Source organism: Anomaloglossus baeobatrachus, chromosome 5, assembly GCF_048569485.1.
Source record: "Anomaloglossus baeobatrachus isolate aAnoBae1 chromosome 5, aAnoBae1.hap1, whole genome shotgun sequence".
Classification (NCBI taxonomy): Eukaryota; Metazoa; Chordata; class Amphibia; order Anura; family Aromobatidae; genus Anomaloglossus; species Anomaloglossus baeobatrachus.
In genome coordinates this window covers 97,000,076-97,025,694 of record NC_134357.1, presented here as the reverse complement: position 1 = coordinate 97,025,694, position 25,619 = coordinate 97,000,076, and the positions used below count along the sequence as shown (strand labels likewise).

Below are 25,619 nucleotides of genomic sequence, written 5' to 3'. Positions count from 1 at the left end.
TATTTTTTAAATACAAAAAATTAATGGGCTTCCCTGTATTTTGACTGCCAGCCAAGGTAATGCCAGGCAGATGGGGGTGGCAACCCGTAGCTGTCTGCTTTAACTGCGCTGAGAATCAAAAATACTGCGGAGCGCTACGTCATTTTTTTTAAAGATTTATTTTTACAGCACTGTCATGTCAGGCAATCAAAATACAGGGAAGCCCTTTTTGTTTTTAGTTATTTAAATAAATAATTAAAAAAAATATATATGGGCTCCCGCTGCATTTTTTGTATTGCTAGCTAAGGGTAATCCAAGCAGCTACTGGCTGCTAACCCCCCCTGCTTGGTGTTACCTTCACTGGCAATGGAAAATCCAGGAAAGCATTTTTTTTTTTTGTCAAAAAACTACAAAAAAATGACGTGAGCTTCGCCATATTTTTGTATGCTAGCCAGATACAGCAGGCAGGTACGGCTGCCCCCCAACCCCCAGCTGCCTATTTGTACCCGGCTGGGAACTAAAAATATAGGGAATCCCTTTTTTTACTTAATTCATGAATTTTATGAAATGAATAAAAAAAAAAAATGATGTAGGCTTCGCCCCATTTTTGTGTCCAGCCGGATACAACTAGGCAGCTGGGGATTGGAATCCACAGCACAGGTTAGCCCGAGGTTTCTGGGCCCCTCTTCTGCGAATTGCATTCCGCAGCCGCTCCAGAAAATGGTGCTCTCATAGAAGCGCCATCATCTGGCGCTGTATCCAACTCTTCCAACAGCCCTGAAGCCGGCTGGCTTGTTGGGTAATCATGAGTTAATACTGGCTTTGTTTTACTAGCTAGTATTAAGTCAGAGATTCCTAATGTCAGGCACGTTTGACCCGGCCATTAAGAATCTCCAATAAAGGGTTAAAAAAAAACACCACACAGAAAAAAAATACTTTAATAGAAATAAATGCACAGACACATTAGAGACTCCATCTTTATTACCCCCTCTCAGCCCTCCACGATCCTGCTCTTCTGTCTTCTTTCTCCTTCAACACATGCAGCTCTGCTACATCAGACAGTACTGCATGGGGAAAGATGCTGTGCTCCGTGCAGAAATCACTCTCTGAGAGTGACCACAGGCTCCCGGCTGTAAGCTGTGGCACGGGTTGCCAAAGCAACGCTGCTCCAATTACGTGATTCCGGTGCCGCTGCGTGTTGGTAGCGGGGCGTCCCCATCACCGCTACCAAGCGCATTGCTATGGCAACGGTGATTTTCGCTATTGACCGGCTGTGTCAGCCGGTCAGGAGCCGGCTTCTCCAGACGCTGGTAAGTACGGTAAACATCGGGTAACCAAGAAGCCCTTTCCTTGGTTACCCGATGTTTACCTTTGTTACCAGCTTCCGCCGCTCTCACGCTGTCAGTGCCGGCTCCATGCTCCCGGCACACATAGCCAGACTACACATCGGGTTAATTTAACCCGATGTGTACTCTGGCTAGGAGTGCAGGGAGCCAGCGCTAAGTGGTGTGCGCTGGTAACCAAGGTAAATATCTGGTTGGTTACCCGATATTTACCTTTGTTACCAGGCGCAGCCTCGCATCCATGCGTGTTGCTGGCTAGGGGCTGGTCACTGGTTGCTGGTGAGATCTGCCTGTGTGACAGCTCACCAGCAACCCGTGTAGTGACGCTCCAGCGATCCCTGCCAGGTCAGGTTGCTGGTGGGATCGCTGGAGCGTCGCTTAGTGTGACGGTACCTTAAGGGAACGGGGAAGCAGAGCGGGGAGTCGACCGCGTGCTAGAGCATGTCGCCGGTACACGGCGATACACAAACGTGCACCGTGTAACAGAGAGATGCAATGACAGGTCCTACATGACGCGTCATAGTCATGTCACCAGTCTGTAGCCAATGAGATAATAGACATGTGACTGGTCACATGGCTATTTTGACATCACGATATATCCTGCATCACTGCTGGTGTTCCCGGAAGATGCAGCGATTATCGGGAGGAATAGCGGCAGGAGACAGAGTGCAGGATGCATCCCGGGGACAGGTAAGTGTTATGGCAATGTTTATTAACTGTATGTGTACATTTATAATGCGTTTTTATGTGTTTGTGATTGCCTGCCATTGTTTCCTATGGGTTCAAGTGGTTCGCCGAACCGGTTTGCCGAACCGAACTAGAACCTGACCTCGGTTCGGCGAACCGAGCTCGAGCTGAACCGCGACCGGTTCGCTCATCTCTACTCAGTACTCAAATCGAGCAAATTGGAATGCTTGGGTGCCCAACTTGAGTATCGAGAACAATAGGCATAAATGAGGGACTCAAGCATATTTTTTTGCTTGAGTCACTTGTTCTCTTACGTGTCCTGTACGCAGCTCCTGCCCTAGCCACCACAGTCCAAGCAGCAGTAGACATCTCTGGCAAAATCCATTCAGTCTTCCCAACCTCCATCAGTCTCTATCATGCGGGTGCATTCAGCATCACCTGCAACGTCTGTTCTGGGTGCAGCATCCAAATGTTTGCCCCAGCGTAAATAACTGTGCTGTTAGTTCTGCTTGAGTCCCTGTTCCTCTCTATTCTGGAACAGGGACATGAGCAGAACTAACCGCACAGTTACAGATGGTGGAACGAAGGTTTCCAGATGATGCCTAATTCAGCTACGTGATAATAATAATATTTTTTATTTATATAGCGCCAATATATTCCACAACACTTATGATAGACAACACTATAGACAATATGGCACATTACAGAATAACAAAATTCAACAGACATCAGTAGGAGTGAGGGCTCTGCTCGTAAGCTTATAATCCACGAGGAAATAGGGGAGGCACAAAAGGTAAATTGGGGGGGGGGATTGTCATATATGGTCCAGCCATCAAAATAATCATGATGGTGACTTATGGAGGCCGGGAAGACTGAACGGATTTTGCCGGGCAATGTCTGCTGCTACGGTGACTGTGGTGATCAGGGACTGTGTCCAAGGTGGTTAAGAGAACTGGGTTAAGCATTTAACTCGAGCATGTGCAGTACAAAATTGTGCAACGTGTAGTGCCAAGCACTCACCCATCCCTAATAATTCCACATTATATAGAAGCTACACACAATTTCAAGTACAGAAGAAAAAATAAGAATGTTTAGAAAATGACTGCACAACTTGCTTAAGGCCCTTTCATATGGCCGTGATAAAAAGAAACATTGCAGCTCATATTACAGTTCTGATTTCTATATTGCTGATGATTGAACTGAACAGGACTTAGAATATTATAGCAACATCATTAATTTAACTCCATTTCAGTTGAATATGAGGTTTAATATTTTCAACCATAACATGAATATTAAATGTTCGTCCATTACAGTCATTTAAGTTGTGCTTGATTTCTTCACTTAATGCATTAAGATTGGTGGTGCACGGCTTGTTTTTATCTGTATTTTTAAGTGCATCCAGTAGGTATTTGTCTCCAATAATATGCATTTAAAAGGAACAAAGTCAAGGACAAGTGCACAAAGCAATATACCCTGAATTTTTTTTCTTATTCAGAAGCTATAGCTCATGAAAATTAAGCACAATGTAGGTGATACTGTTTTGCCAATATGCACTCTGAAACACTATACTTTGATTACTACCTGTCATAGTCTGTATCAGAAAAATCCTTCCAACAACTTGCAAAAGGCCTTGAAGTTGCACCAATATAAAACCTTGTACATCTTTCTTTCCTTTTGAATAACATTTCCTTTAGAGATTTTTTTTTTCATTGTTCTACACAGTTACATGAAATTGAAATTCTCTTGCTTCAAAGAAAAAAATGCTACTAACTAAAGTATACACTGCCGAGACCTGTACAAAAAGAATATTGGAGGAGTGGCTCAATGGATGAAAACTGAATATTTTAGGCAGGGATTTATAGTGACAAAAAAACATTTTAGGCTGGCCAAGCATTCTTGTGACAAACACAAAGTAATTGTGCCAATGTATTCACAGCCTGCCAAGTCAGCCGCCTGCTGACTCCAACTCAAAAATATTTCCCTGATTTGTACATTCCTTGACCAAGAATCTGTAAAAACACTAGTGCATGCCCTCATTATCTCTCGCCTGGACTACTGTAACTTCCTGCTATGTGGCCTCCCTTCTAACACTCTAAGGGCCGCTTTACATGCTGCGACATCGCTCAAGCGATCTCGTTGGGGTCACGGAATTTGTGACGCACATCCGGTCGCTTTAGCGATGCCGTTGCGTGTGACACCTATGAGCGATTTTGCATCGTTGCAAAAATGTGCAAAATCGCTCATCAGTGACATGGGAGTCCATTCTCTAATATCATTGCTGCAGCAGTAACGAACTTGTTCCTCGTTCCTGCGGCTGCACACATCGGTACGTGTGACACCGCAGGAACGAGAAACCTCTCCTTACCTGCCTTCCGCCCGCAATGCGGAAGGAAGGAGGTGGGCGGGATGTTCGTCCTGCTCATCTCCGCCCCTCCACTTCTATTGGGTAGCAGTTCAGTGACGCAGCTGTGACGACGCTGTGACGCTGAACGAACCACACCCTTAGAAAGGAAGCGTTTTGCCGGTCACAGCGACGTCGCAGGGCAGGTAAGTAGTGTGACGGGTCTGGGAAATGTTGTGCGCCACGGGCAGCGATTTGCCCATGTCGCACAACCGATGGGGGCAGGTACCCACACTAGCGATATCGGTACCGATATCGCAGCCTGTAAAGTGGCCTTTATTCCCCTCCAATCTATCCTAAATTCTGCTGCACCACTAATATACACCTGTCCCCCTGCTATTCTATGACTTCTCCTCTCTGCAAACCTCTTAACTGGTTGCCCAGTACCCAAAGACTCCGTTTCAAAACATTAACCAAGACATACAAAGCCATCTGCAACCTGTCTCCTCCATACTTCTATGACCTAGTCTCCCGATACTTACCTGCAGGCAACCTCCAATCTTCACAAGATCTCCTTCTCTACTCCCTTCTTATCTCCACTTCCAACAATCACTCACAAGATTTCTCATACCTTCCCCATACTCTGGAAATCTCTACCCCAACATATCAGACTCTTGCCTACCATGGAAACCTTCAAAAGGAACCTAAAGACCCCCCTCTTCCAACAAGCCAATAACCTGCAGCAATCCTACATCCACTATAGCGTCGCAAGACCCACTCTACCTTCACCTACATCACCCCTTCCCTGTAGACTGTGAGCCCTCACGGGCAGAGTCCTCTCTCCTCCTTTACCAGTATGGTTTTTGAAATTACTCTTTTGAAAGCTAAAACCCTTCCAAATTTAGTTTAGGTTATGAAAATAAAGTTGCTGCAAAGCTGAAATATTGATCATTTAATGAACACAGAAAGGTCAGATTTTGGCAAGACAAAAGTTTTGTTGCTCACAGAAAGTAATGTGAAATTCAAACAAATAATTAACTTCTAATGCAAAGATATGTTGCATAACATTGGTGAATGAAGTTGTGGTGCTATTAGAGCCATATTTAATATTTTGTGTGACTTCCATGAGTTTGAAGGACTGCATCCATGCGGTTCAACAATGATTGATACAAATTATTGATGAAGTCATCAGGAATAGCAAAGAATGCAGTCTTACATGCCTCCCAGAGTTCATCTAGATTCTTTGGTTTTGTCTTCCAAGCTTCCTCTTTCATCCTACCCCAAACATGCTCAATTATGTTCATGCCTGGTGACTGGGCTGGCCAGTCTTTGAGGACCTTGATCTTCCTTGCCAGGAGGAACTTTGTTGTAGAGATGGATGTATGAAATGGAGCACCATCCTGCTGCAGAATTTGACCCCTTTTATAATTGGGAATGTAAGAGGTAGCTAATACTTCTTGATATTTTAGGCTATTGATATTGCCTTCCACCTTGCAAATGTTTCTCACATCCCCATACTGACTGTAACCCTGATGATAAAACATGATCTTTCCACCACCAAACGTAACTGTTTTCTGGATCCATATGGGCTAGAGTAGGTCTCCTGCAGTATTTGCGGTGGCTGTGGTGTAATTCAACTGAAGATTCATCATAGGAATCCACCTTCTGCCACTTTTCCAGCGTCCATCTGTTTAGCAGGCTGAGGGACTTGGCAAATGCCACACGTTTTTTAATTGCCTTTTGTTTAGTGCTGGCTTCTGGGCACTGATTCAACTATGGAGGCCATTTTGAGACAGAATCCTACAAACTGTTTTAGTTGACACAGGGACTTGAGGTGACCAGGCCTGTTGGAGCTCTGCTGCAGTGGAAGAGGGGCTGGCTTTGGATTTTCTAACCAACAAACGTTCCTCCTGAGCAGTTGTCTTGCGGGGTCTGCCAGACTTGGGCTTGTCAAAAACATCTCCAGTCTCTTCAAATCTTTTTTAACTCTTTATACTTGACTCTGAGACACATTAAAGGTGCCAGCCACCTCTTCAGTGGATCTGGTCTTCAGCCTCTTGATAATAAAGGCTTCGCTCACAGGGTGGATTTTTGGCACGTTGCTAGAGGTCAAGTTGCAGTTCAAGTGAAGGTCTGGGGTGCTGGGTTTATTTTTATACACATCCACTAATTAACCGATCATTTAGTGAGCAGAGGTGAGGATGTAAACTAGGATTAGATGCATTATATGACAAGGTGACAAAACTTTTGTCTTTCCAAAATCTGACCTTTCTGTGTTCATTAAATGATCAATATTTCAGCTTTGCAGTAACTTTGTTCTCATAACTTAAATCAAATTTGGGAGGGTTTCAGCTTTCAAAAGAGTAATTTATGAAACCAATGGATGAATTTAAAGTCAGGTTCTAAGCTTTTATTTACATAACAGGGATAAGCGACAAAACTTCTGGCCAGGACTGTATGTCCCTTTTTCACATGAAAAGCGCCATGGAATAAATGGCACCATAATAATAAATAATAATAATAATGTATGAAACCAACTGCTAAAAATACTACCATAATCCTTACCTTCTTCAGTTTCACGGACGTCAAGGTTTGCTGCACATGTGCTGTAAATTTGTTTATTTTGTTTCACACATTTTATTCTGTCAGACTATTGACATCGTAGTTTTTCCTGACTTATGCTCTGCATCAAAATTATGATATATTCTATTTTGATCCAGTTCGCGGACAAAGGCAAAAAATTAAAATGAGGTGGATACTATCCTAGTTTCTCTTTGACTGGTTTAGGCTAGTTTCACACTTGTGTTGGACGGGATCCGTAGCATTGCGTTGTGTGACGCATGCAACGGATGCGTTGCATATAGTGGCACAACGCAATGCTATGGATCGTACAAAATAACGTAAAGCTTTTTTTTTTTTTTTTTTCTTATTTTCTTCTTACACTTTACCGGCAGCCGACTATTGTGAATGATCAGCTGATCGCTCTTAATAGCCGGCAGCCGAGCGCCCTGACATGCCGGCGGCCGAGCGCTCAGCTGAGCGCCCTGACATGCTGGCGGATCAGCTGAGCGCCCTGACATGCCGGCGGCCGAGCGCTCAGCTGAATGTTCGGCCACTGAGAAATAAAATAAAGTTTGTGATATAAAAAAAAAAAAGAGAGCATGTGCAGTGAAAAATAAAGGTTTCCGCTGCTCAAAAAAACGTTACATGCAGCGTTCCATCCGCCCGACGCTCACTGACGGTCAGCGTCAAAACAACTGATGCGCTGCAGGGCGGATGCAATTCAAAACCATCCGTTGCTATCCGTAGCTAATAGAAGTCTATGAGGAATATAACGATTTCCTGTAACTGTTACCGTAATTCCTCAAGGCTGCGGATAGCAACAGATCCCGTCCAACGCAAGTGTGAAACTAGCCTTATAATAGGAGCTTGGGAAACCTCAATGATTTTTTTTACATGTAAGAAAAAACAGATACATGGAAAGTAAAAAAAAACATATGGACCAAGAATGGATGCCATATGGATGGAACCAGGAAAACCATAAAGACACCACAGGTAGAAGAGTTACTGGGGCTGAGCCAAAGACCCTTCCACAGTCTTGCCCTGATGCAAGAAGCCATGATTACAAGAAAATTTCAAACACTTAGTATACAAAATCTAATGAATGGATTTCTTACACAGATGTATAATTTTAATAAGTGTAACAGTGCCAATATGGCCCTGTTATGCTTTACCTAGCAAAATTCTGCTAACAGGTTCTCTTTAAAAATGTCATCCTTTGTGTCCAATAATTACTTTGCTAAAGTGAATCGGGAGGAAACATTACAAAATTATTCTTTTTATCAAGATTTGCATTTTTACTTACTGTATCATTAGGGTTGTAAGTGATGAAATATTCAATTTGACCATTGGGACCATCATCTATGTCTGTAGCACCATTAGTTGTAAATCCAGTAAAGATTGTGGTACCAACCGGTGTAAGCTGAAAAATAAAATGAAATTAGTTTAGTGACACAAACTAAAACTATACCAAAGTGGGTTTTTTTAGTAATTCATTCTTGTCCCTATAAAATTTTGGCATACACCAATCGGTATGTTAGAATTTTTTTTTTTCTTTCTATTTTAATATCTCTCTATTTATTGATGTCTAGATTTGCATACCTAAGTTAGATATGGATCATTGAGTCATTAATTCATTATGTATTTTTGGCAGTGTAGTTAAGTAGACAGCTGAATTGTGATCGGTTGCTCTAATATATAAATGTACATATACAATATTTGTGCCTAACATAGATTACTCTTCAGCAGTGTTTTTCGTCTTCAGTCTTCAATTACGTAAACTGGTCAACTATTGTCAGTGTTTCAGGGTAGTTTTAACCCCTTAGTGATGGAGCCAATTTTGGTTTTAGTTATTAGGCAATTTTCTTTTTAATTCTGACCAGTATCACTTTCTTATGTAATAACTCTTGATGGCTTTAACTGATCTCAGTGATTCTGAGAAATTTTTTTCTTAACATATTTTACTTCCTGTTAGTGGTAAATTTAAGATTATATTTTTTTCATTGTCAGTGAAAAAAAATCTGAAATATGGCCAAATTTTGAAAATTTCCCAATTTTCAAACTTTTAATTTTTAGGCCATTACACTAGAGAGTTATGTCGCACACAATATTTAATAAATAACATTTCCCACACATCTATTTCAAATAATTATCAATTTGGAAACATAGCTTTTATTTTGTTAGGAACTCAGAAGGGTTAAAAGTTTTCAGCAACTTCAAATTTTTCTAACAAGATTTGCAAAAACATTTTTTTATAGACCTCATCACATTTGAAGTGACTTTCAGAGGCCTATTAGATAGAAAATACCCCCAAAATGATGTCATTCTAAAAACTGCACAACTCAAACTGCTTAAAACCAAATCCAACAAGTTTATTAACCCTTCAGGTGCTTCACAGGAATTAATGGAAAGTGGACTGAAAAAAAAAAAAATACATTTTACCTAAAAATGTTGCTTTAGCCCCAATTTATTTACTTTTACATTTGCAGAGTCACTGAGTTGCCAAAAATGCAGAAACACCCACATGTAACAAAAATTCGCAAAGTAAACCCTATAATAAATGCACCTATTGGTGTGGTGAGTATTTTTAACCCACAAACTAAACAGAATTTTATTAGATTGGGCCGTGAAAATTAAAAATGTTGAATTTTTCCCCAAAAATTTAACTTTAGCCTCAAAATTTTAATTCACACAAAGGTTAACAATAGAATATGGACAGGACAATTTGTTGTGCAATTTTTACCAAAAATAACAGTACCCCATATGTGATTGTAAACTGCTATTTCAGTACACGGCGGGGACCAGATGCCAAAAGATCAGATGGTATTTAGAATGCAGATTCCATTTGAATAGATTGTGGCCTCCACCAGCTGAGCCCCTGAGGTCACCCCTGAAACCCCACAAGTAACCTCATATTGGAAACTGTGTAAGCTATTTATCTAGGGGTGTACTGAATACTTTGAGCCCACAGATGCCTCACAGAATTTTACAACATTGAGACGAGGAAATATAATATTTTAGTGGTAAAAATTATTTTTTATCTGCTGCAAATTTGTCAGTTACACTAAACTTAAATGGTGAAAATTGACCTCACAATTTATTGCACAATTTCTCACAAACACAATGATGCGCTATATGTGCTGAAAAACTACTGTTTGTCACATGACAGGGCTGAATAGGAAGGAGAGCTATTTGAGTTTTAGAGCACATATTTGCTAGAGTAGCTTGCGTTCACCATTTGTAGAGCCTCTAAGGTGCCAGAACAGCAGAAAAAGCCTAAAAGCTACAGTATTGTAGAAATTGCACTTCTCAATGAATTTATCAATTTCTGCAGTAACTATTCTGTAGCATGCATGCCACACCCTGTTTCTGGAGAATTATAAATATGAAAGTTTAGTGTCCATACATTGTGACCCCATATAGTGTAGCACCTCCATACATTTTGCCCACCTTGTACTGCTGTAGACACGCACTTTGTAAAATGTTACTACTATAATACCCCACACATGGTTGCTTATTGCGGTTTAGGCACAGGGGGGCTCAGAACTAGGGGGCATTTAAATTTGGGAGCGCAGATATCACTGGATTTTATTTGAGAGGTGGGAGCCATACTGCTTTTTCCAGAGACTTTGTTCTACCAGTAACTTGGGACCCTTTGTATTTCCAGTGACAGATGACAGATCTGATTGGGGGCTGATGTTGTGAAGGATAAGTTAGGCATTTTATTGGTAACATTTTGGGGTACAGAACATTTTTGTTCACTTTCAGCATAAGGCTGGGATCACACTCTTGTGTTTTGCGATGAGCACTTACATCAGGGTTTCCATGTAAATCCCCCAAAGATGTAATTCAGGTGAAACCTCAATGGAGCCACTCACTGTAATGTGGTCATATGGAGAAACTTTTACCAAATGGTTGTTTATCTTCCATGTATCTTGGTTTGTGCCACCTGTAACTGCAATGCAGGAGAACCAATTTGGGTGGCAGAAACTTTGATAGGTGGTTTAATGGTTGAACTTTCTCTTTGTAGAGGATGAATATTCTAAGTCATGTTACAAGAAACTTTATAAGGCCAGAGTTGCGCATATCTCGAGCGAGTCTCGTTTCGCATCACCCAGCACAGCCTGATGCTCTCTGGACAAGAGCATCTCAGCTGCATTGACATACATGCAGCCGACCCGCTCCTGTCAGGGGAGTGTGTGGCTGTGCTGGGTGATGCGATGCAAGACTCATGCAAGTTACTTGAAAATGTGACTCTGGCCTAAAAAATGAAATTCTTTTTAGGATAGCTAAAGCACCCGCAAAAGGTGGCTTTAGAGTCACTGTGAAGAGGGTATTCACATAATTAATTTCCCAAGGGAGACATTAAATGGCCTATAAGTCTCCCGACACTAACTTGCCACTTTTCACAATTCACACTATAGATGTCTCCTCATCATTATGGTTCCTCTACTACACGCTAATTAATAGTGGGGAAATGCAGCAAATGGCAAAAATGTAGTCTTTGTTATACATACATTTTTTGAGTATATTTTCATTATGCAAGGCAAATGAAATTGACAGTTTCTGAACATGATATTAAAAATACTACTTCTGTAACGGAAAATTATCAATGGTGGAAATACACTATTTTGGATTAGGTGGTGAAATAAACATGTCAAAATCAAGGAGATTACAGCAAATATTAAACCTTGACATTTAGAATCAACTCTGGGCAGTGGACTAGAGCAGAAACTAGCAAAAGCTATTTCATCGAACAGTGGGAAGTCGTAGGAAAAACTATTATGTTTTGAAGATAGGCTATGAAATCTGTGCTCTCAATGCATTGAGCATGAAAAGCAGTGAGAAAAAAAAAAAACGAAAAACAGCCTCATCCCAATATCCTCCAGGAAAGTGAATATTGGTTTAACAAACATTATTGGCTTTTCAGCAATAGCATTTGCTAAATTTCCTAAAGCTAAAATATGTGGGCACTATAAAACAAAAATAAAGGAAACATTTTGAAGACATTAGTATGAGTACAAAACACTGTGGCATGGGGAATGTGTTTTGTTCTCCGGCATAAACCCTTTATTATGTGGTTTATTTCGTGTTTGTTTCTTCATTATTTTAATGTACTTATTTGTTAGGAGAAAAGTAATTGCCATTATAGTTTATTACGTGAATTTAAAAGTAAAACTTAGCCTGTATTTCTGTTTGAAATTGTATCATAAAAGCAGCAAAATGGGAAATAATTTATATGAATGTTTAAGGGAGATGTTCTCGCAATTATTATTGTAGAAATACACTATTTTGGTGCATAATGAAATGTATATATATAGTTGTTAACATTGTTTTCTTCCAATAAAGTCAAGAAATAGACATAAAATTACTGATGGACTATATTTAACTAATAGTATGCGTTTTTGCTTTGCCGTGCATATGACGAGTGCTAAGCCAGGTGTTCATGTACAGCGTCCAATTTAGGACACGATCCTATATCAGTGTCAAACATCAGAAATACCCTGTTTGACAACTGACTCTGACAACTGACTCTGATAACTGATCACTGACTCTGACAACTGACTCTGGTAACTGATCACTGACTCTGACAATTGATCACACATGGCTGCCCAACATGTGGCAGAACATTTCGTGCCCACATAGGGCTTATCAGCCACTTGCAACACACACAACCCTGTTAGATGTCAAGGTCTTCTTCAATAACAATGGATGAACATGATCATCATCACATGGGGCTCATCAGTAGATCACATCTGTACATCATGTAAAAACAGTATATACAGAGCTATCAATGCAGGAAAAAGAATTTAAAAAATCTATCTGTAATCTACATTTAGCAATCTTATTGAGAAAGGAAGGAATACATAATTGTATTATCTCCTCAATACACAACCAAAAAGCATTTCATAGCAGGCAAAAATGTATAGAAAATAAATACATCTGACCACAGTAAAAACAGTATATACAGAGCTAGCAATGCAGGAAAAAGAATTTTAAAAAAAATCTATATTTGATCTACATTTATCAATCTTATTGAGAAAGGAAGGAATAAACCATTATATTATCTCCTCAATAGACAACCTAAAAGCATTTCATAACAGCCAAAAATGTATAAAAAATAAATACATCTGACCACAGTAAAAACAGTATATCCAAAGCTATCAATGCAGGAAAAAGAATTTAAAAAAATCTATATTTGATCTACATTTATCAATCTTATTAAGAAAGGAAGGAATAAACCATTATATTATCTCCTCAATAGACAACCTAAAAGCATTTCATAACAGCCAAAAATGTATAAAAAATAAATACATCTGACCACAGTAAAAACAGTATATCCAAAGCTATCAATGCAGGAAAAAGAATTTAAAAAAATCTATATTTGATCTACATTTATCAATCTTATTGAGAAAGGAAGGAATAAATCATTATATCATATCCTTAATAGATAGCCAAAGAACATTTCATAAAAGCAAAAATGTATAGAAAATAAATACATCTGACCACAGTAAAAAAAACAAACAAACAGTATATACAGAGCTATCAATGCAGGAAAAAGAATTTTAAAAAAAAACCTATATTTGATCTACATGTATCAATCTTTTTGAGAAATGAAGGAATAAATTATTATATTATCTCCTCAATAAACAGCCAAACAGCATTCTATAGCAAACAAAAATGTATATAAAATAAACACATCTAACCACACTAAAAACAGTATATACAGAGCCATCAATGTAGGAAACACGTTTTAAAAAAATCTATATTTGATCTACATTTATCAATCTTATTGAGTCAAAGAGCATTTCATAACAACCAAAAATATATATAAAATAAATACATCTGACCACAGTAAATACATCTGACAGATTATGTCAGCTAATGCTGAAAGGAAGATGAAGTATCTCATGTCTCACTATAGCTTCCTACAAAGGCAAATTACCTAATCCCACCAAACCACTAACAAAATCGAAAGTGGATCAGGACAGAGCTTATGATTGAGAACTGCCTCTAGCAAATTTAGCACTTACTTTCAAAGATATACAGTATGCTACAGAATTTTTATGGAAATTAGAAAACTTACCTCAGGCTATCTACACAACTGAAATAGCCAGTGGAATCTAGAAATATAATTACTAGCATTAAACTTCAAGTAAGCTTATGGATTTACTTTAAAGAGTGGAAGAAGTGGTGTGGTTAAAAAGTAAATAAAAAAAAATAAAGTTCTTTGAGGAAATTCTAGTATTTTGAACATCAACAATCATTTCTAGACAGTGGTGTATTGCTAATTGTTGTAGACCGCATGGCCTTTATGAGGCCCGTTTATCGAAAGGGTTTAGTAACATCACTAGGCCCTCCACCTGGTATCTGACTTTCAACAGAATCCGCATATAGTAGAAAGTAATAATGGAACAGGGAGCCATACATTTTTTGTTCCACCATTCAGCATCTCACATCTTCACCTTATAGGCGAGATGACATAACTACTTCTTGCTCACCATGTGGCACTTTAGAACACTTGCTGCAAAGACTGGAGTCGTGGAAAAGAGAGGAGAGATAAGTAGTTTTAATTTTTTTAATGTTATCAATGACTACTTGTGTGGTGTTATACTGTGTGCAGTGAATATACTGTAGGGCCTTAAAACTGTGTATAGGGGGACTGTGAGGCCATGATAAAGAATGGGAAGCTTAGGGGACCATCAACTGAAAATGGGTGACTGTGTACCTCACCAAACTGTATGTGGGGCTGTGAGGGAGATCATACTGTGTGTGAGTGCCATGGGGGCTATGATACTGTATGAAGAGCAGTGTAAGGGTCATTATATTTTGTGGGAGGCTGTATGGAGGCTATTATACTGTGTGAGGAACATTATACTGTGTGGAGGTCTGTGTGGTAATCATTATACTATGTTGAGAGCTGAGTGGGGGCCAATACATTGCTGGAGGGCTATGTTAGAGGAATTATACTGTGAGGGGGTCTGTGTGGGGTCAATTATACTCTGTAGAAGACTATGTTTGGATTATTATACTGTATAGGGACTATTATACTGTGTGGATGGGTATGTGGGGACTATTATTCTGTGGGGAGGGTTTTATGGGACTATTGTACTAAATGTATGGTTTTGTGGTGGCTATAATAATGTCTGAAGAGCTGTGTGGGGACTTTTACACTGTGTGGAGGACTGCATAAGACTATTATACTTTGTCTAAGACCATTATACTGGGTGGACAGCTGTAGAGGCCATATTACTGTGTAGAAGGTTGTGAGGGGCCATTTTACCATATTGTGAGCTGTGTGTGCATTATGCTGTGTGAGGACCATTATACCATGTGGAAGTAGGTGAGGGCCATCATACTTTGTGGAGGGCCATGGTGCTAATATACTGTGTGGAAGCTATCATATTGTATCATGGACTGTGGGAGCCTCATACTGTGTGGAAGGCTATAGAAGTTTTATACTATTTTGTATGACTGTGCAGACCATCATATTGTTTTTTGATTACTGGGGGAGAAGCTGTGTGGAGAAACTGTTGGCACATCACTGTTTTGAGGGCACTATGTGGGCATTATACTATATTAGGGATCCTGCGGGAAACCATAATATGAATGTGGAGGGTACTATAGAGGAATTCAATGTGAGGTTATCATACAATGCTTGTGGGGCATTGTTTTGGGCACCACACTTTATTGGTGCCATGAAGGGGTATCATAGTGGGTGAGACCACTAAGAAGATTACATGTTGGCAAAACTACTTTGTAAGTTTCAATATATATTTCCCTCTCTCTGTCTTTAAAAGTGGAGAGACACACCTTTGTGTGATTATGCCTATGAACCGTGACTCCTTTACCCTTTAAATCTGTTGTATTTTATCAATAAAACCTTTATTGGGTTGTGTGACAGTGCCTGGAACATTGCCATTTTTATCTATTCACCTTCATTAATTTGGTCATGAAACCAGGGGTAAGGTCATTTCTTCAAAGTGTCCAATGAGCCATTTTCCTAAATGACAACACAAGGCTGGATATTGCTTGTGCTATTGTGAGCAGCCTTTGTGGGCCCATATATGCTTCTATAACATGCAACGTAATGCCCATAAACTAGTCTTGGTCAGCAATTGCAAAGAGAGTTGCCAGTTGACCTTGCTGGTTTGCTTGCATAAGAGCATTCAGCGTGGAAGAACATTCCGCTGACAACCGTTAATAACTTCATTGATAGCATGCTAAGGTATGCCAGTGCTTACATTTCTGCTGGTGGTGCTCATACTCGAGCGTGAATAATAAAGATGTGTTGAAAATGTTGTTTTCCTTTTTACATCATTTTCATACAATTAACATGGCTAGCGATTTTTTGATTTCCATAATTTTACTTATTCTTCTTGGTATTGTACTTCTATGTCGAGGAGCGTATTAATATATGCTCATTTATATTTATCTCCTAACATTAATACTACTATGGATTTCAACAATCATATTGGTATCTGTAAAAATATTTTTTTTTACTTTGTTACTTATAGGCTACTGATTCCATTGCTGTAGCTTGAAACCGATCCACCCTCAACACAATTGGGAAATAGAAGAATTTTGAAGAATTGGCACATCGGGAATCAATGACCGGAAATAAAAGCAAATATGTCCCCTGACTCACCTATTTATTAACCCTAGCAAGCGTGATGTCACAAATCTACACTTTTACGTAACGGGGGCCTTTTAAAACATTTTTTTTATCCAAATATCAAACAAAGATATGAAAAACACACAAAGGTATATAAATCTAGAGTAAACTAGCTGCAGCTACATTTCTTTTCTAACTTTTTCTTTTCAATTTTATTGGTCTTCCAAACAATTTTCACATGTTATCTTTTCTGAAGAATGTTCTTTACAGACCTTTTCCCTGCAAGTGCTACAATATCGCTCAGTTTTCCTCTCTAAGAAGAAGGAAGGCCAAGATGGCTGAAAGAGAAGGCACCTTTCCCGGAGAATGGCGCCACCCATTTGACCAGTCTGCATCGGAACAACCTCCTAGGTGAGTATTATAAAGTGTTTTTTATGTTATACACAGAAGCCTGGGCTCTTATATACAGCATGTTAGAATGCTGTATACAAGAGCCCAGTGGTGGTGGATGCAGTTTATAGGCCCCAAATCTGGTGACAGGTTCCCTTTAAACAAAACCCCTGCAGGTCAGCCATAATTCAGGGATTTCGACATAGTCTAGAAATGGAAACTTGAAAGACATAAAAAGAGAAATAAAGACAAGACACTTTCCCTTGTTCACCAACTTATTAAAAAATTAAGTTCACATGTACAACGTAGTCCAGCGGTAGTCCAGTAGTCCCACGAAGTTCTTTGATTATGTAGATCAAAGACAATGGACTCTCAGAATGAGGTTTCATAGGCTTTGAGCAGCAGCCGCTACCGGCTCATGCTGCACTTTACTCCGCTCCTAGAGACTGTGATGAGCAATAATGTCAGGAAAGTTACCACTCATCACTTTGATGTGATGTCACTCAGAGTGATGAGCGGTGACGTTCCTGACGTTACCGCTAATCAGTGTGATGAATGATGTAGTTCCTGGCATCACCTCTAATATGATGCGCCACTGCTGTTATGGTTGCAGGCTGATATTTTAAGGCTTGTAAGGGCCCAATGACCATGAAACTTCCTAGCTTGGGATGCTGTCTGCTTTACCTTTGCTGGTTATCAAAAATGGGAGGACCTCACGTCATTTTTCATTATTTATTCATTTTGACTTATTTATTTGTTCCAATGGGTATATTTAATTCCCACCTCCAAGATCCTATCCAAATATGTAGTAGGTGTAATAATAATAATATTAGCAAATAACTGCAATTTGATATGTATTATAGTTCTAATATAATCATGTTTCTACCATCATGTACCTTATATGATGAAATGGTAGGCAGGAAAAAACAAGCCCAGTTGCTTTACTAATTGGGCCATAATATATGGGAAAAGTACTTGGCTGTAACAGCTGGAACTTGCAGAACAACATCAATTCCAAGGAACAGATCAAGAACTCTGCTATGTGAAATTATAAAGCAAAGATGGCTTCATTCAATAAACAATGACTTATACTGTAGTCATCTTCCATTAAGGCTGAGCACTCACAAGTCTTTTCAAAAGACAGTGTAACTCAAGTGATTCAGCATTGAATCTTGTAAAGCTAGTGACACGTGGGAGTTCAGTTTTCACAGAAATCGAATGCATGTTCCTTTGGCACATGAAACATTAAATGTTAAAACAATGGAAACAGAGAAGCATAATCAATGTAAGATGAAGAAAAATCAAAACAAAATAACTAATACACTGATGATGACGAGCAAAAGGGTAACAATGTTTTCAATTTTTCACTTTCAGGATCCATATCTTTCCATCTACTACAACTTTGAACATGAGAAAAGCTTAATTTTATGGACAATTACTTGTGTATCTCATACATGCATTTGACTATTTAGCATATGATTACCTATGCAGATTCTTGTCATGTCACTGCAATGTTACTGTTTTGCACTTGAAAACCTAAATTTTGTATTTTAATTTTTTTGCTTGTATTTTGTAAATTCACCTTTGTCTTTCAACACTGCCTGAATTCTTCTGGGCATGCTCTCAATCATATCCTAGCATGTCTTCATCAAAATCTGATCCCAGGTCTCTTTTACACGTTCCCAGCATTGTTGCATACTGGTCAACCCACTTTTGTATGTATACAGCTTTTTCTTCAACTCTACCCACAAGTGTTCAATTGGGTTGTGGTCTGGGGACTGTGGGGGCCAATACAGCACCTCTACTTCAATTTCATTAAACGATTTATTTGCAATCTCAATGTATGCTTCAGGTCATTGTGCTGCTGGAACACTATGTCGCCCTTTTCATGTCCATAGCACTAGAGTGTACGAAATAACCTGTCTTGTAGGCTACTCACAAATTGCTCAGCATTGAGACCACCATCGATTCTGGTTAAGAATCCAATGCCTTTGGAGGTAAAACAACCCCATATCATCAGGCTTCTTCCACCAAACTTGACACTTTATTAAATTTCTCTGCATTTGTCTTTTTTTTCTTTGTTTCTTTCAACCCTTTTTGCATCTATTGGAGTTCAGTTTATTAACTTTTGTCTCATCACTCCAAATCATCCTTTTCCAATCTTTCACTGTTCACTTTTGACTTTTTTTTGCAAACTCAAGCTGATGCTTCTTATGATGATATTGTAGTCACGGCTTCTTTACCATTTTTCTTGGGCACCATTCCAGACTTGAAATCATGCGACACTGGGTTTTAGCCTGGTCACCTGTATTCTGTGTTCTCACTATTATGAAGCATACGAGTTACCTCCACTGTCGTGTTTGTTGCGCCAGAGTTGATAAAACATCTGATGAGTCTACTTTTTGACTCTGATATTTTACCTGGACGTCCACCTTTTTGCTTTTGAATGGATGGACGGACTTCATTTCATATTCTTCCAACTGTCATAGCACTCACATGATGCAATTTGGCAATTTTCTTGGCCGAGAGACCTCTATTAATTGATGATGCTGTTTTCTTTTCTTGGGAAATTCTCTCCATGGCTGCTCCTAAATTCTAACCAGTGACTTTTCACTTGGGAATCAACCTAGTAACACACTGAGCTAATAGGCAATGTGAGTACAAGTTGTAATTTGTAGTGCAGAGGAACAAAAAGATTTTTTCCCCAATTGGAGCAAAACAGTAACAATGCAGTGACATGACAAGAATCTGTATAACTAATCATATGCTAAATAGTTACAAGCCAAATTTATATATGAGATAGCCAAGATGATTGTCTATAAAATGATGGTAGTCTCATGTTACAAGATTTAGTGGAAGGTGAGATATGGAGCCTGAATGTCAAAAGTTCAAAACATTGTTACCCTTTTGCTCATAAGTGTATGTTTGATTACTGACACACTCACTAAGAGAGCTGATAGAAGGGTTTGTAATATCACACAACAAAATTCAGTTGCACTGCCCCTCCCCCATCCTGACTCATGCATGGGGATAGACAAGGAAACCAGGAGATCAGAGCTGTATCATTACATCTTACAGTTGAGAAATCTTTACTAAGCTAAGGAGGTGACATGATATTTCCTTTGTATGTTGTTGACTGCTTAAGATTGGTCAGTATCTTATAAGGAGAAAAAGTACACACAATAAGTGAAAATCCTGATAGCAACCACTTGGACTTAAAACTATTAAACTCATCATGTGCCAAATACCTTGATTTGTAAAAGCTATTCAATGGGGGGCAAGGTAAAAAACAAAATAAAAACATTTTATTATGCTCTGAAGCTAATTCATCCTGCGTTCATCTCAACATGAAATATTTGGTGAAAGGTCCTCTTTAGAGCTGCCTCCGTTGTTTGTAGTGCATCAACAGTGCAAATAAAATCTGTGCTATTAAGGTGCCGTACTGCAGTATATCACATTGTACATGCATTTCATATATTCTCTTGTGCTGTACTAGCACACAACTCTCTTAGACCATCCAATCCTTATCTGCAATGTTAAACTCTAACCTCCTTCCCCTAGACTATGAAACCAAAAAATAGCCACTGCTTTCATTACACTCATTTTTTACAGTGGCTGTGATAGTTCCCCATGTGGTGTGACAATTGCTAAAAAATAATATGGCACTGGAAGCCATTGCCCATAAGGAATTGGCTAAAATTTCACAGAAACTGGTCTGGTTATGCATCATGTTTGCGATATGCCACAACAGCCAATGATGCTGTACTAAGTATTAGGGTATGTGAACACAAAAAGTATTTCTTGCCGAAATTTCTGAATCTCTTGGAGAGAAAAACATGCGTTATTGCTGTATCTTTGATACATTTTAGCGTTTTACCATACATTTTTGGTGCCGATTTTTCCCATTCATTATTATCGGTGAATTCTGCAGCAAAAAATTGAAAAAATTGACATGCTGGAGATTTGAATCTGTACCAAATCTGCAAGGAGAAAATACTCAATGTGTGCAGGAGACTTCAGGATTGTCATTCACTTTACTGGCATCAGGAAACTTTTCAGATGTTGTGAAAAAGCTGCACTGAAAATGCATAAAAATGCAATAAACCTGTGTGTGCACAGCCAAAAATATAGTTGTAAAAGATGGTTGAATGACTTCAACAGTCATTAAAAGGCATTTTGTGCTCAATTTAGAGAAAGTATTTTTTATAATAGTTTTGGTGAGCAGTTTAAAATAGTTACCGTGTTTTTCGGATTAAGGAAAATGAGGGGTGCATCTTATAATACAAATGCAGCTTACCAGGAGGTGGAGAATGGGCAGTGTGCTGGCTGCGGTGGGAGCTGTGCTGGCTGTGGGGCGCTGTGCTTGATGCGGTGGGGGCTGTGCTGACTGTGATGGGGACTGTGTGGAGCAGGGTGGTGCGGCGGGTTTCCCAGATGCTCTGTCGGCGGTGCGGGCTTCAAATAATGGTGCTCAAAGTTGGAACATACGCAGATGGAGCTCTCAGCTCAACATCTCTTCTGAGCACACGTCACCTCCAGTCCATTGATTTCCCAGCAGCGGACTTAAGGAAAATGGTGCCTGGAAGTAGCACGTGTGCAGATGAGATCTTAGCTTGTCATTGAGCCGAGAGCTCAATCTACGCATGCGCCAACTCCAGGCGCCATTTCTTTGAAGAACGCACTGCCAACAGAGCATCTATGACACTCGCCACATGGCCCTGCTCCACACAGCCAGCACAGCACCTGCCGCCAGCACAGCCCCCACTGCAGCCAGCACAGCCCTCCCTGCAGACAGCACAGCCCCCACTGAGTGCCTGCAGCATTGCCCTACTTCAGCATGGCCACCGGCTTTCTTTGACCCAGCTCCACCACTGCTGCTGCCCCCTTCCAGTAAGACACTACCAGAATCTAAGCTATACCTCCTTTTTTAAACCTTTGTTATCTCTAAATTTGGAGTACATCTTATAATCCGGTGTAAATTCTAACATGAAAAATGCAGTAATTGTTTGATTGTTTATTACAAACAAGCTGAGAGTTTGTAATTTTTTTTTAAATAATTTGACTTGGGATCTGATTAATTCTGATTGCAAACGTAGCTTAATTTTACTGTATTTTTTAAACTGTTTCTAATGTTAACGCTATAAATGCATAAGTAAAAAATAACTAGATATAGAATTAATTCTAATAGGATCTTCAAAGAAATCACACAACTAAGTGATATGAAGCCAACATCATTTTTTTACAGCCTTTCCCATCCGGTATCCATAGTCTGCTATCAAAAGTAAAATGTTCAGCACAAAGTTGCTCATATCAACGCTTCAAAAATAATGGCTTTGCTTAAGGAACAAAAGTAAAGACACATATGACCTTAGCTATTTGCTGAATCTGTCCTTGGAGACAGAATTGCAATTGTAATTGAAAGTATACCTTTGTAAGGTCATGTTTTTAAATCTATCAATTCAAAATTGTCAGCTAGGTCGATGTCAGCTGTGTTTTGTTTTTATTTTTTTTATTGTTATTTTTTTGTGTGGAAAGGAAGTATTTCTAAGAATTATACACTTTTATGGCATATACAGTACTTGGTATGAGCAATTTTGTGCTTTATTTGCATATCTACCACAGAAATTATGCAAAGCAATCATGAAATATCTTTTTATAAAATATTATAAATTATCAACGTCTGTCTGTCCATCAATTTATAGAATCTACACTGGTATATCTATCTTTCAATCGTTCTATTTAGAAATCAAATTATCTACTAGTGATGAGTAAAATGATTAAAGGACCCTCCTCCAGTTTACATTAGTAGCTTTCAAATCAGAAGTACTGGGAAGGCTGGCATATATACAGTGACTTGAGAAAGTATTCACCCCCTTGGCATTATTTTGGTGTTTTGCTACCTCACAAACTGGAATTTCACAGCTTTTTTAGGGTTTGCATCAGTTCATGTGAAGAACATGCCTACAACTGTGAATGTTTGGTTTTAATTTTATTGCGATGAAAACAACAAATAGGTCAAAATAACTGAAAACTTCATTGTGCAAAACTATTCACCCCCTAATGCCAATACTTTGCATAGCCTCTGATTGCGGCAATTACAGCTGCAAATCACTTTGGAACAGTTTCTATAAGCTTTCCACAACTTGCCACTGGGATTTTTACCCATTTCTTAAAGCAATTGACAGATTTAGGGATAGAATAGGGACAGTCGATGAGGAGCGGGGGGGCTCCTCGTCGACTCTCCCTATTCTATCCCTAAATCTGTCAACAAATTTAGAAATAGATTAGAGACAGTATCCATTCACTAATTGTTTGACCTCTTTTGCATTCACCTCACGTGACATTGTTTGAAGTAATAGTGGATATCATCTAATCTACATAGTTTAATTATTATTTTTAACAATTAAATTAATAAATACTGTTTTTATGAGTTTTTTCTTTGAACTTTAAGATTTTTTTTAGAACCCAAATATGTTTTGTACTACTCAAAAACTTTGTCTGTAACTTGTTTGGAGACCTCCTTGGTTTTCATAGGGTTGTTTGGTTTGAAGTGCCTCTTGCTTGATGGGGTTGCAGACTCTGTGGCCTTTCAAAAAAGTTTTTTATATACTGACAGTGACACTTATATTGCACACAGGTGGACTTCATTTCACTAAACAAGTGACTTAGGAAGCTTTTTTTTAAATATCTTTCTATTGTAAGATGGCTGCCACACATGTAGTCGATGGGAGGTACATATCACAGAGGTGATTATCCTCTGTGATGAAAGCTCTAATGTAAGCTCTAGTACACCTAATACTAAGTGAGTTATTAGTTTACATCCGGACAAGGTTTTACGACCTGCCGGAGATATTTCAAGGTCTTGTTGCTCACATACCCCATTTTTGGGAGTGGTACATAATGCAAAATGGTGACCAGTAGCCTGAGAAGGAGTCTGTGAGTGGGGGTTGCTACAACTACTGAGGGACACCTGTGTCAATGTATCGTGTCTTATCCTCTTACTCTTATATATGCTTACATGACTCCCAAAACTGACACAGCTCATTGGGCCAACACATATTTACATGTTATCTAATACATTAAACATTACTCTAAAATGCACACTAGCAATAAAATCAATATTCAATAAAACACTATAGCCTATCGGCCGGTAGATGGCACAAACTGCTCTGCTGCTCTGACTCTGCTACATCGCCGACAGCCGAACTAATATACATTCAATCTTAAGTACATTTATCTCAAAACACTGTACAATAGGGGAAACCCTGCTTAGTGGGAGTGGTAGCAAATTGACCAACTTTTGCACACCTGTGACAAGGAAACATGTCTTATCGTGAGCAGGCGACCCTGCAGCTAAATGGATTGTTTATATTCTATATTTAAACCTTTAGGAGAAATGCTTTATTTATGTTTTCTTGTGGAGCAGTTTATATGGACCGAAAATAAACTAACTGGACTTGTTTAAATTAAATCGTTCAGCACCAAAGTGAGTCAAAAATATTAGTCTATCAATTTCTCTATCTATCTATCTATCTATCTATCTATCTATCTATCTATCTATCTATGATTTATCACTTGTGCTTATCTTACATTAGCTGTTTTGTGTTCCTCTAAATTGTACTTATAGACTTTAGAATATAGTTGATCAATGTTAAAATAAAATTGCACAAAATTTAGATTAAAGACATCCTTTAAACAAAATATAATTTATAAAAAAAAACAAAAAAACTTTCTTTTGGGGAATACTCTTAAGAAATATTGTTCATTGGTCAACTGGTGGCATTGGACATGTATAGCTAGTTTGAACAACTGTAACATCAAATATGGACTAAAATGTGTATATTTACATTAACAATATTATTTTTAAGACAATTGATCATTCCATTGTTGTGTTAAACCATCAAACTACTTTCTGTGCATGGCCACCTTTAAAACATGTTGTACATTAATTTCCTTTGCATCTAAGGCCCCATTTACATCAGAATCAAGACAGATGGAAAAAATCAGCATAATTGGTTCTCTGCCTGGAAATAATCATCCACTTATAATCATTCCAACATTATAATATTTATTATTTTTGAAAATCACGCAGAACTGCATCTAAAGATAGAGAAGTCTTTCTACTGCTAGAATTGAGTCTAGAGATGAGCAAATTGATCTGAAGTGAATCGCATGTACTTCAAATGTCAAACAAAATCACGATTGTCAAAATCTGCATTCTTTCTGACTAGATTAGATCCAATCCAGCAACATGTTAGCAAGCCCTTTTGCTGGATTCATTTTAGGGTGTCACTTGACGTCATGCATTGCCCCATGACAACTTAATATCATGTGAAGCCTAATCAGAACTTGAGGAGCTGAAGAGCACTTGAAGATGAAAGATCAAACTGAAGAAAGCTAGATGGCAGATGACTGAGTGGAGAACAGTGTGGATGTAAAGATAAAGTTATGGATAACTATATACAGCATTATACTGGCCCATCAGAGAATCCTTCAGTGGGCTGTGGCTTCCCCTTGCTTTACAGACATCCAAAGCAGCAAACTTCATAGCTGTTATGTGATCCCTGAGTGAGAGGGAACCCGTTGCTGAACAGCATTCAGCTTTCCCCATGCCTGGTGTTTAGTTTTCAACTATATTGGTGTCTTGAGGATACACAGCATATATGAAGCCGTAGGGGTATCCTACTGTGTATGTAGAGCTGTG

At 38.9% G+C, this 25,619-nt stretch overlaps 1 protein-coding gene across 1 annotated transcript in view; it reads right to left on the bottom strand.

The window, feature by feature from the left end:
- The window catches only part of PCDH15 (protocadherin related 15), a 2,365,808-nt gene that overhangs the window by 1,619,740 nt on the left and 720,449 nt on the right, over positions 1-25,619 (bottom strand). The window contains exon 7 of the mRNA XM_075348720.1: positions 8,216-8,332. Within this exon, the coding sequence (XP_075204835.1) occupies positions 8,216-8,332 (117 nt within the window). The remainder of the gene's footprint in view (positions 1-8,215; positions 8,333-25,619) is intronic.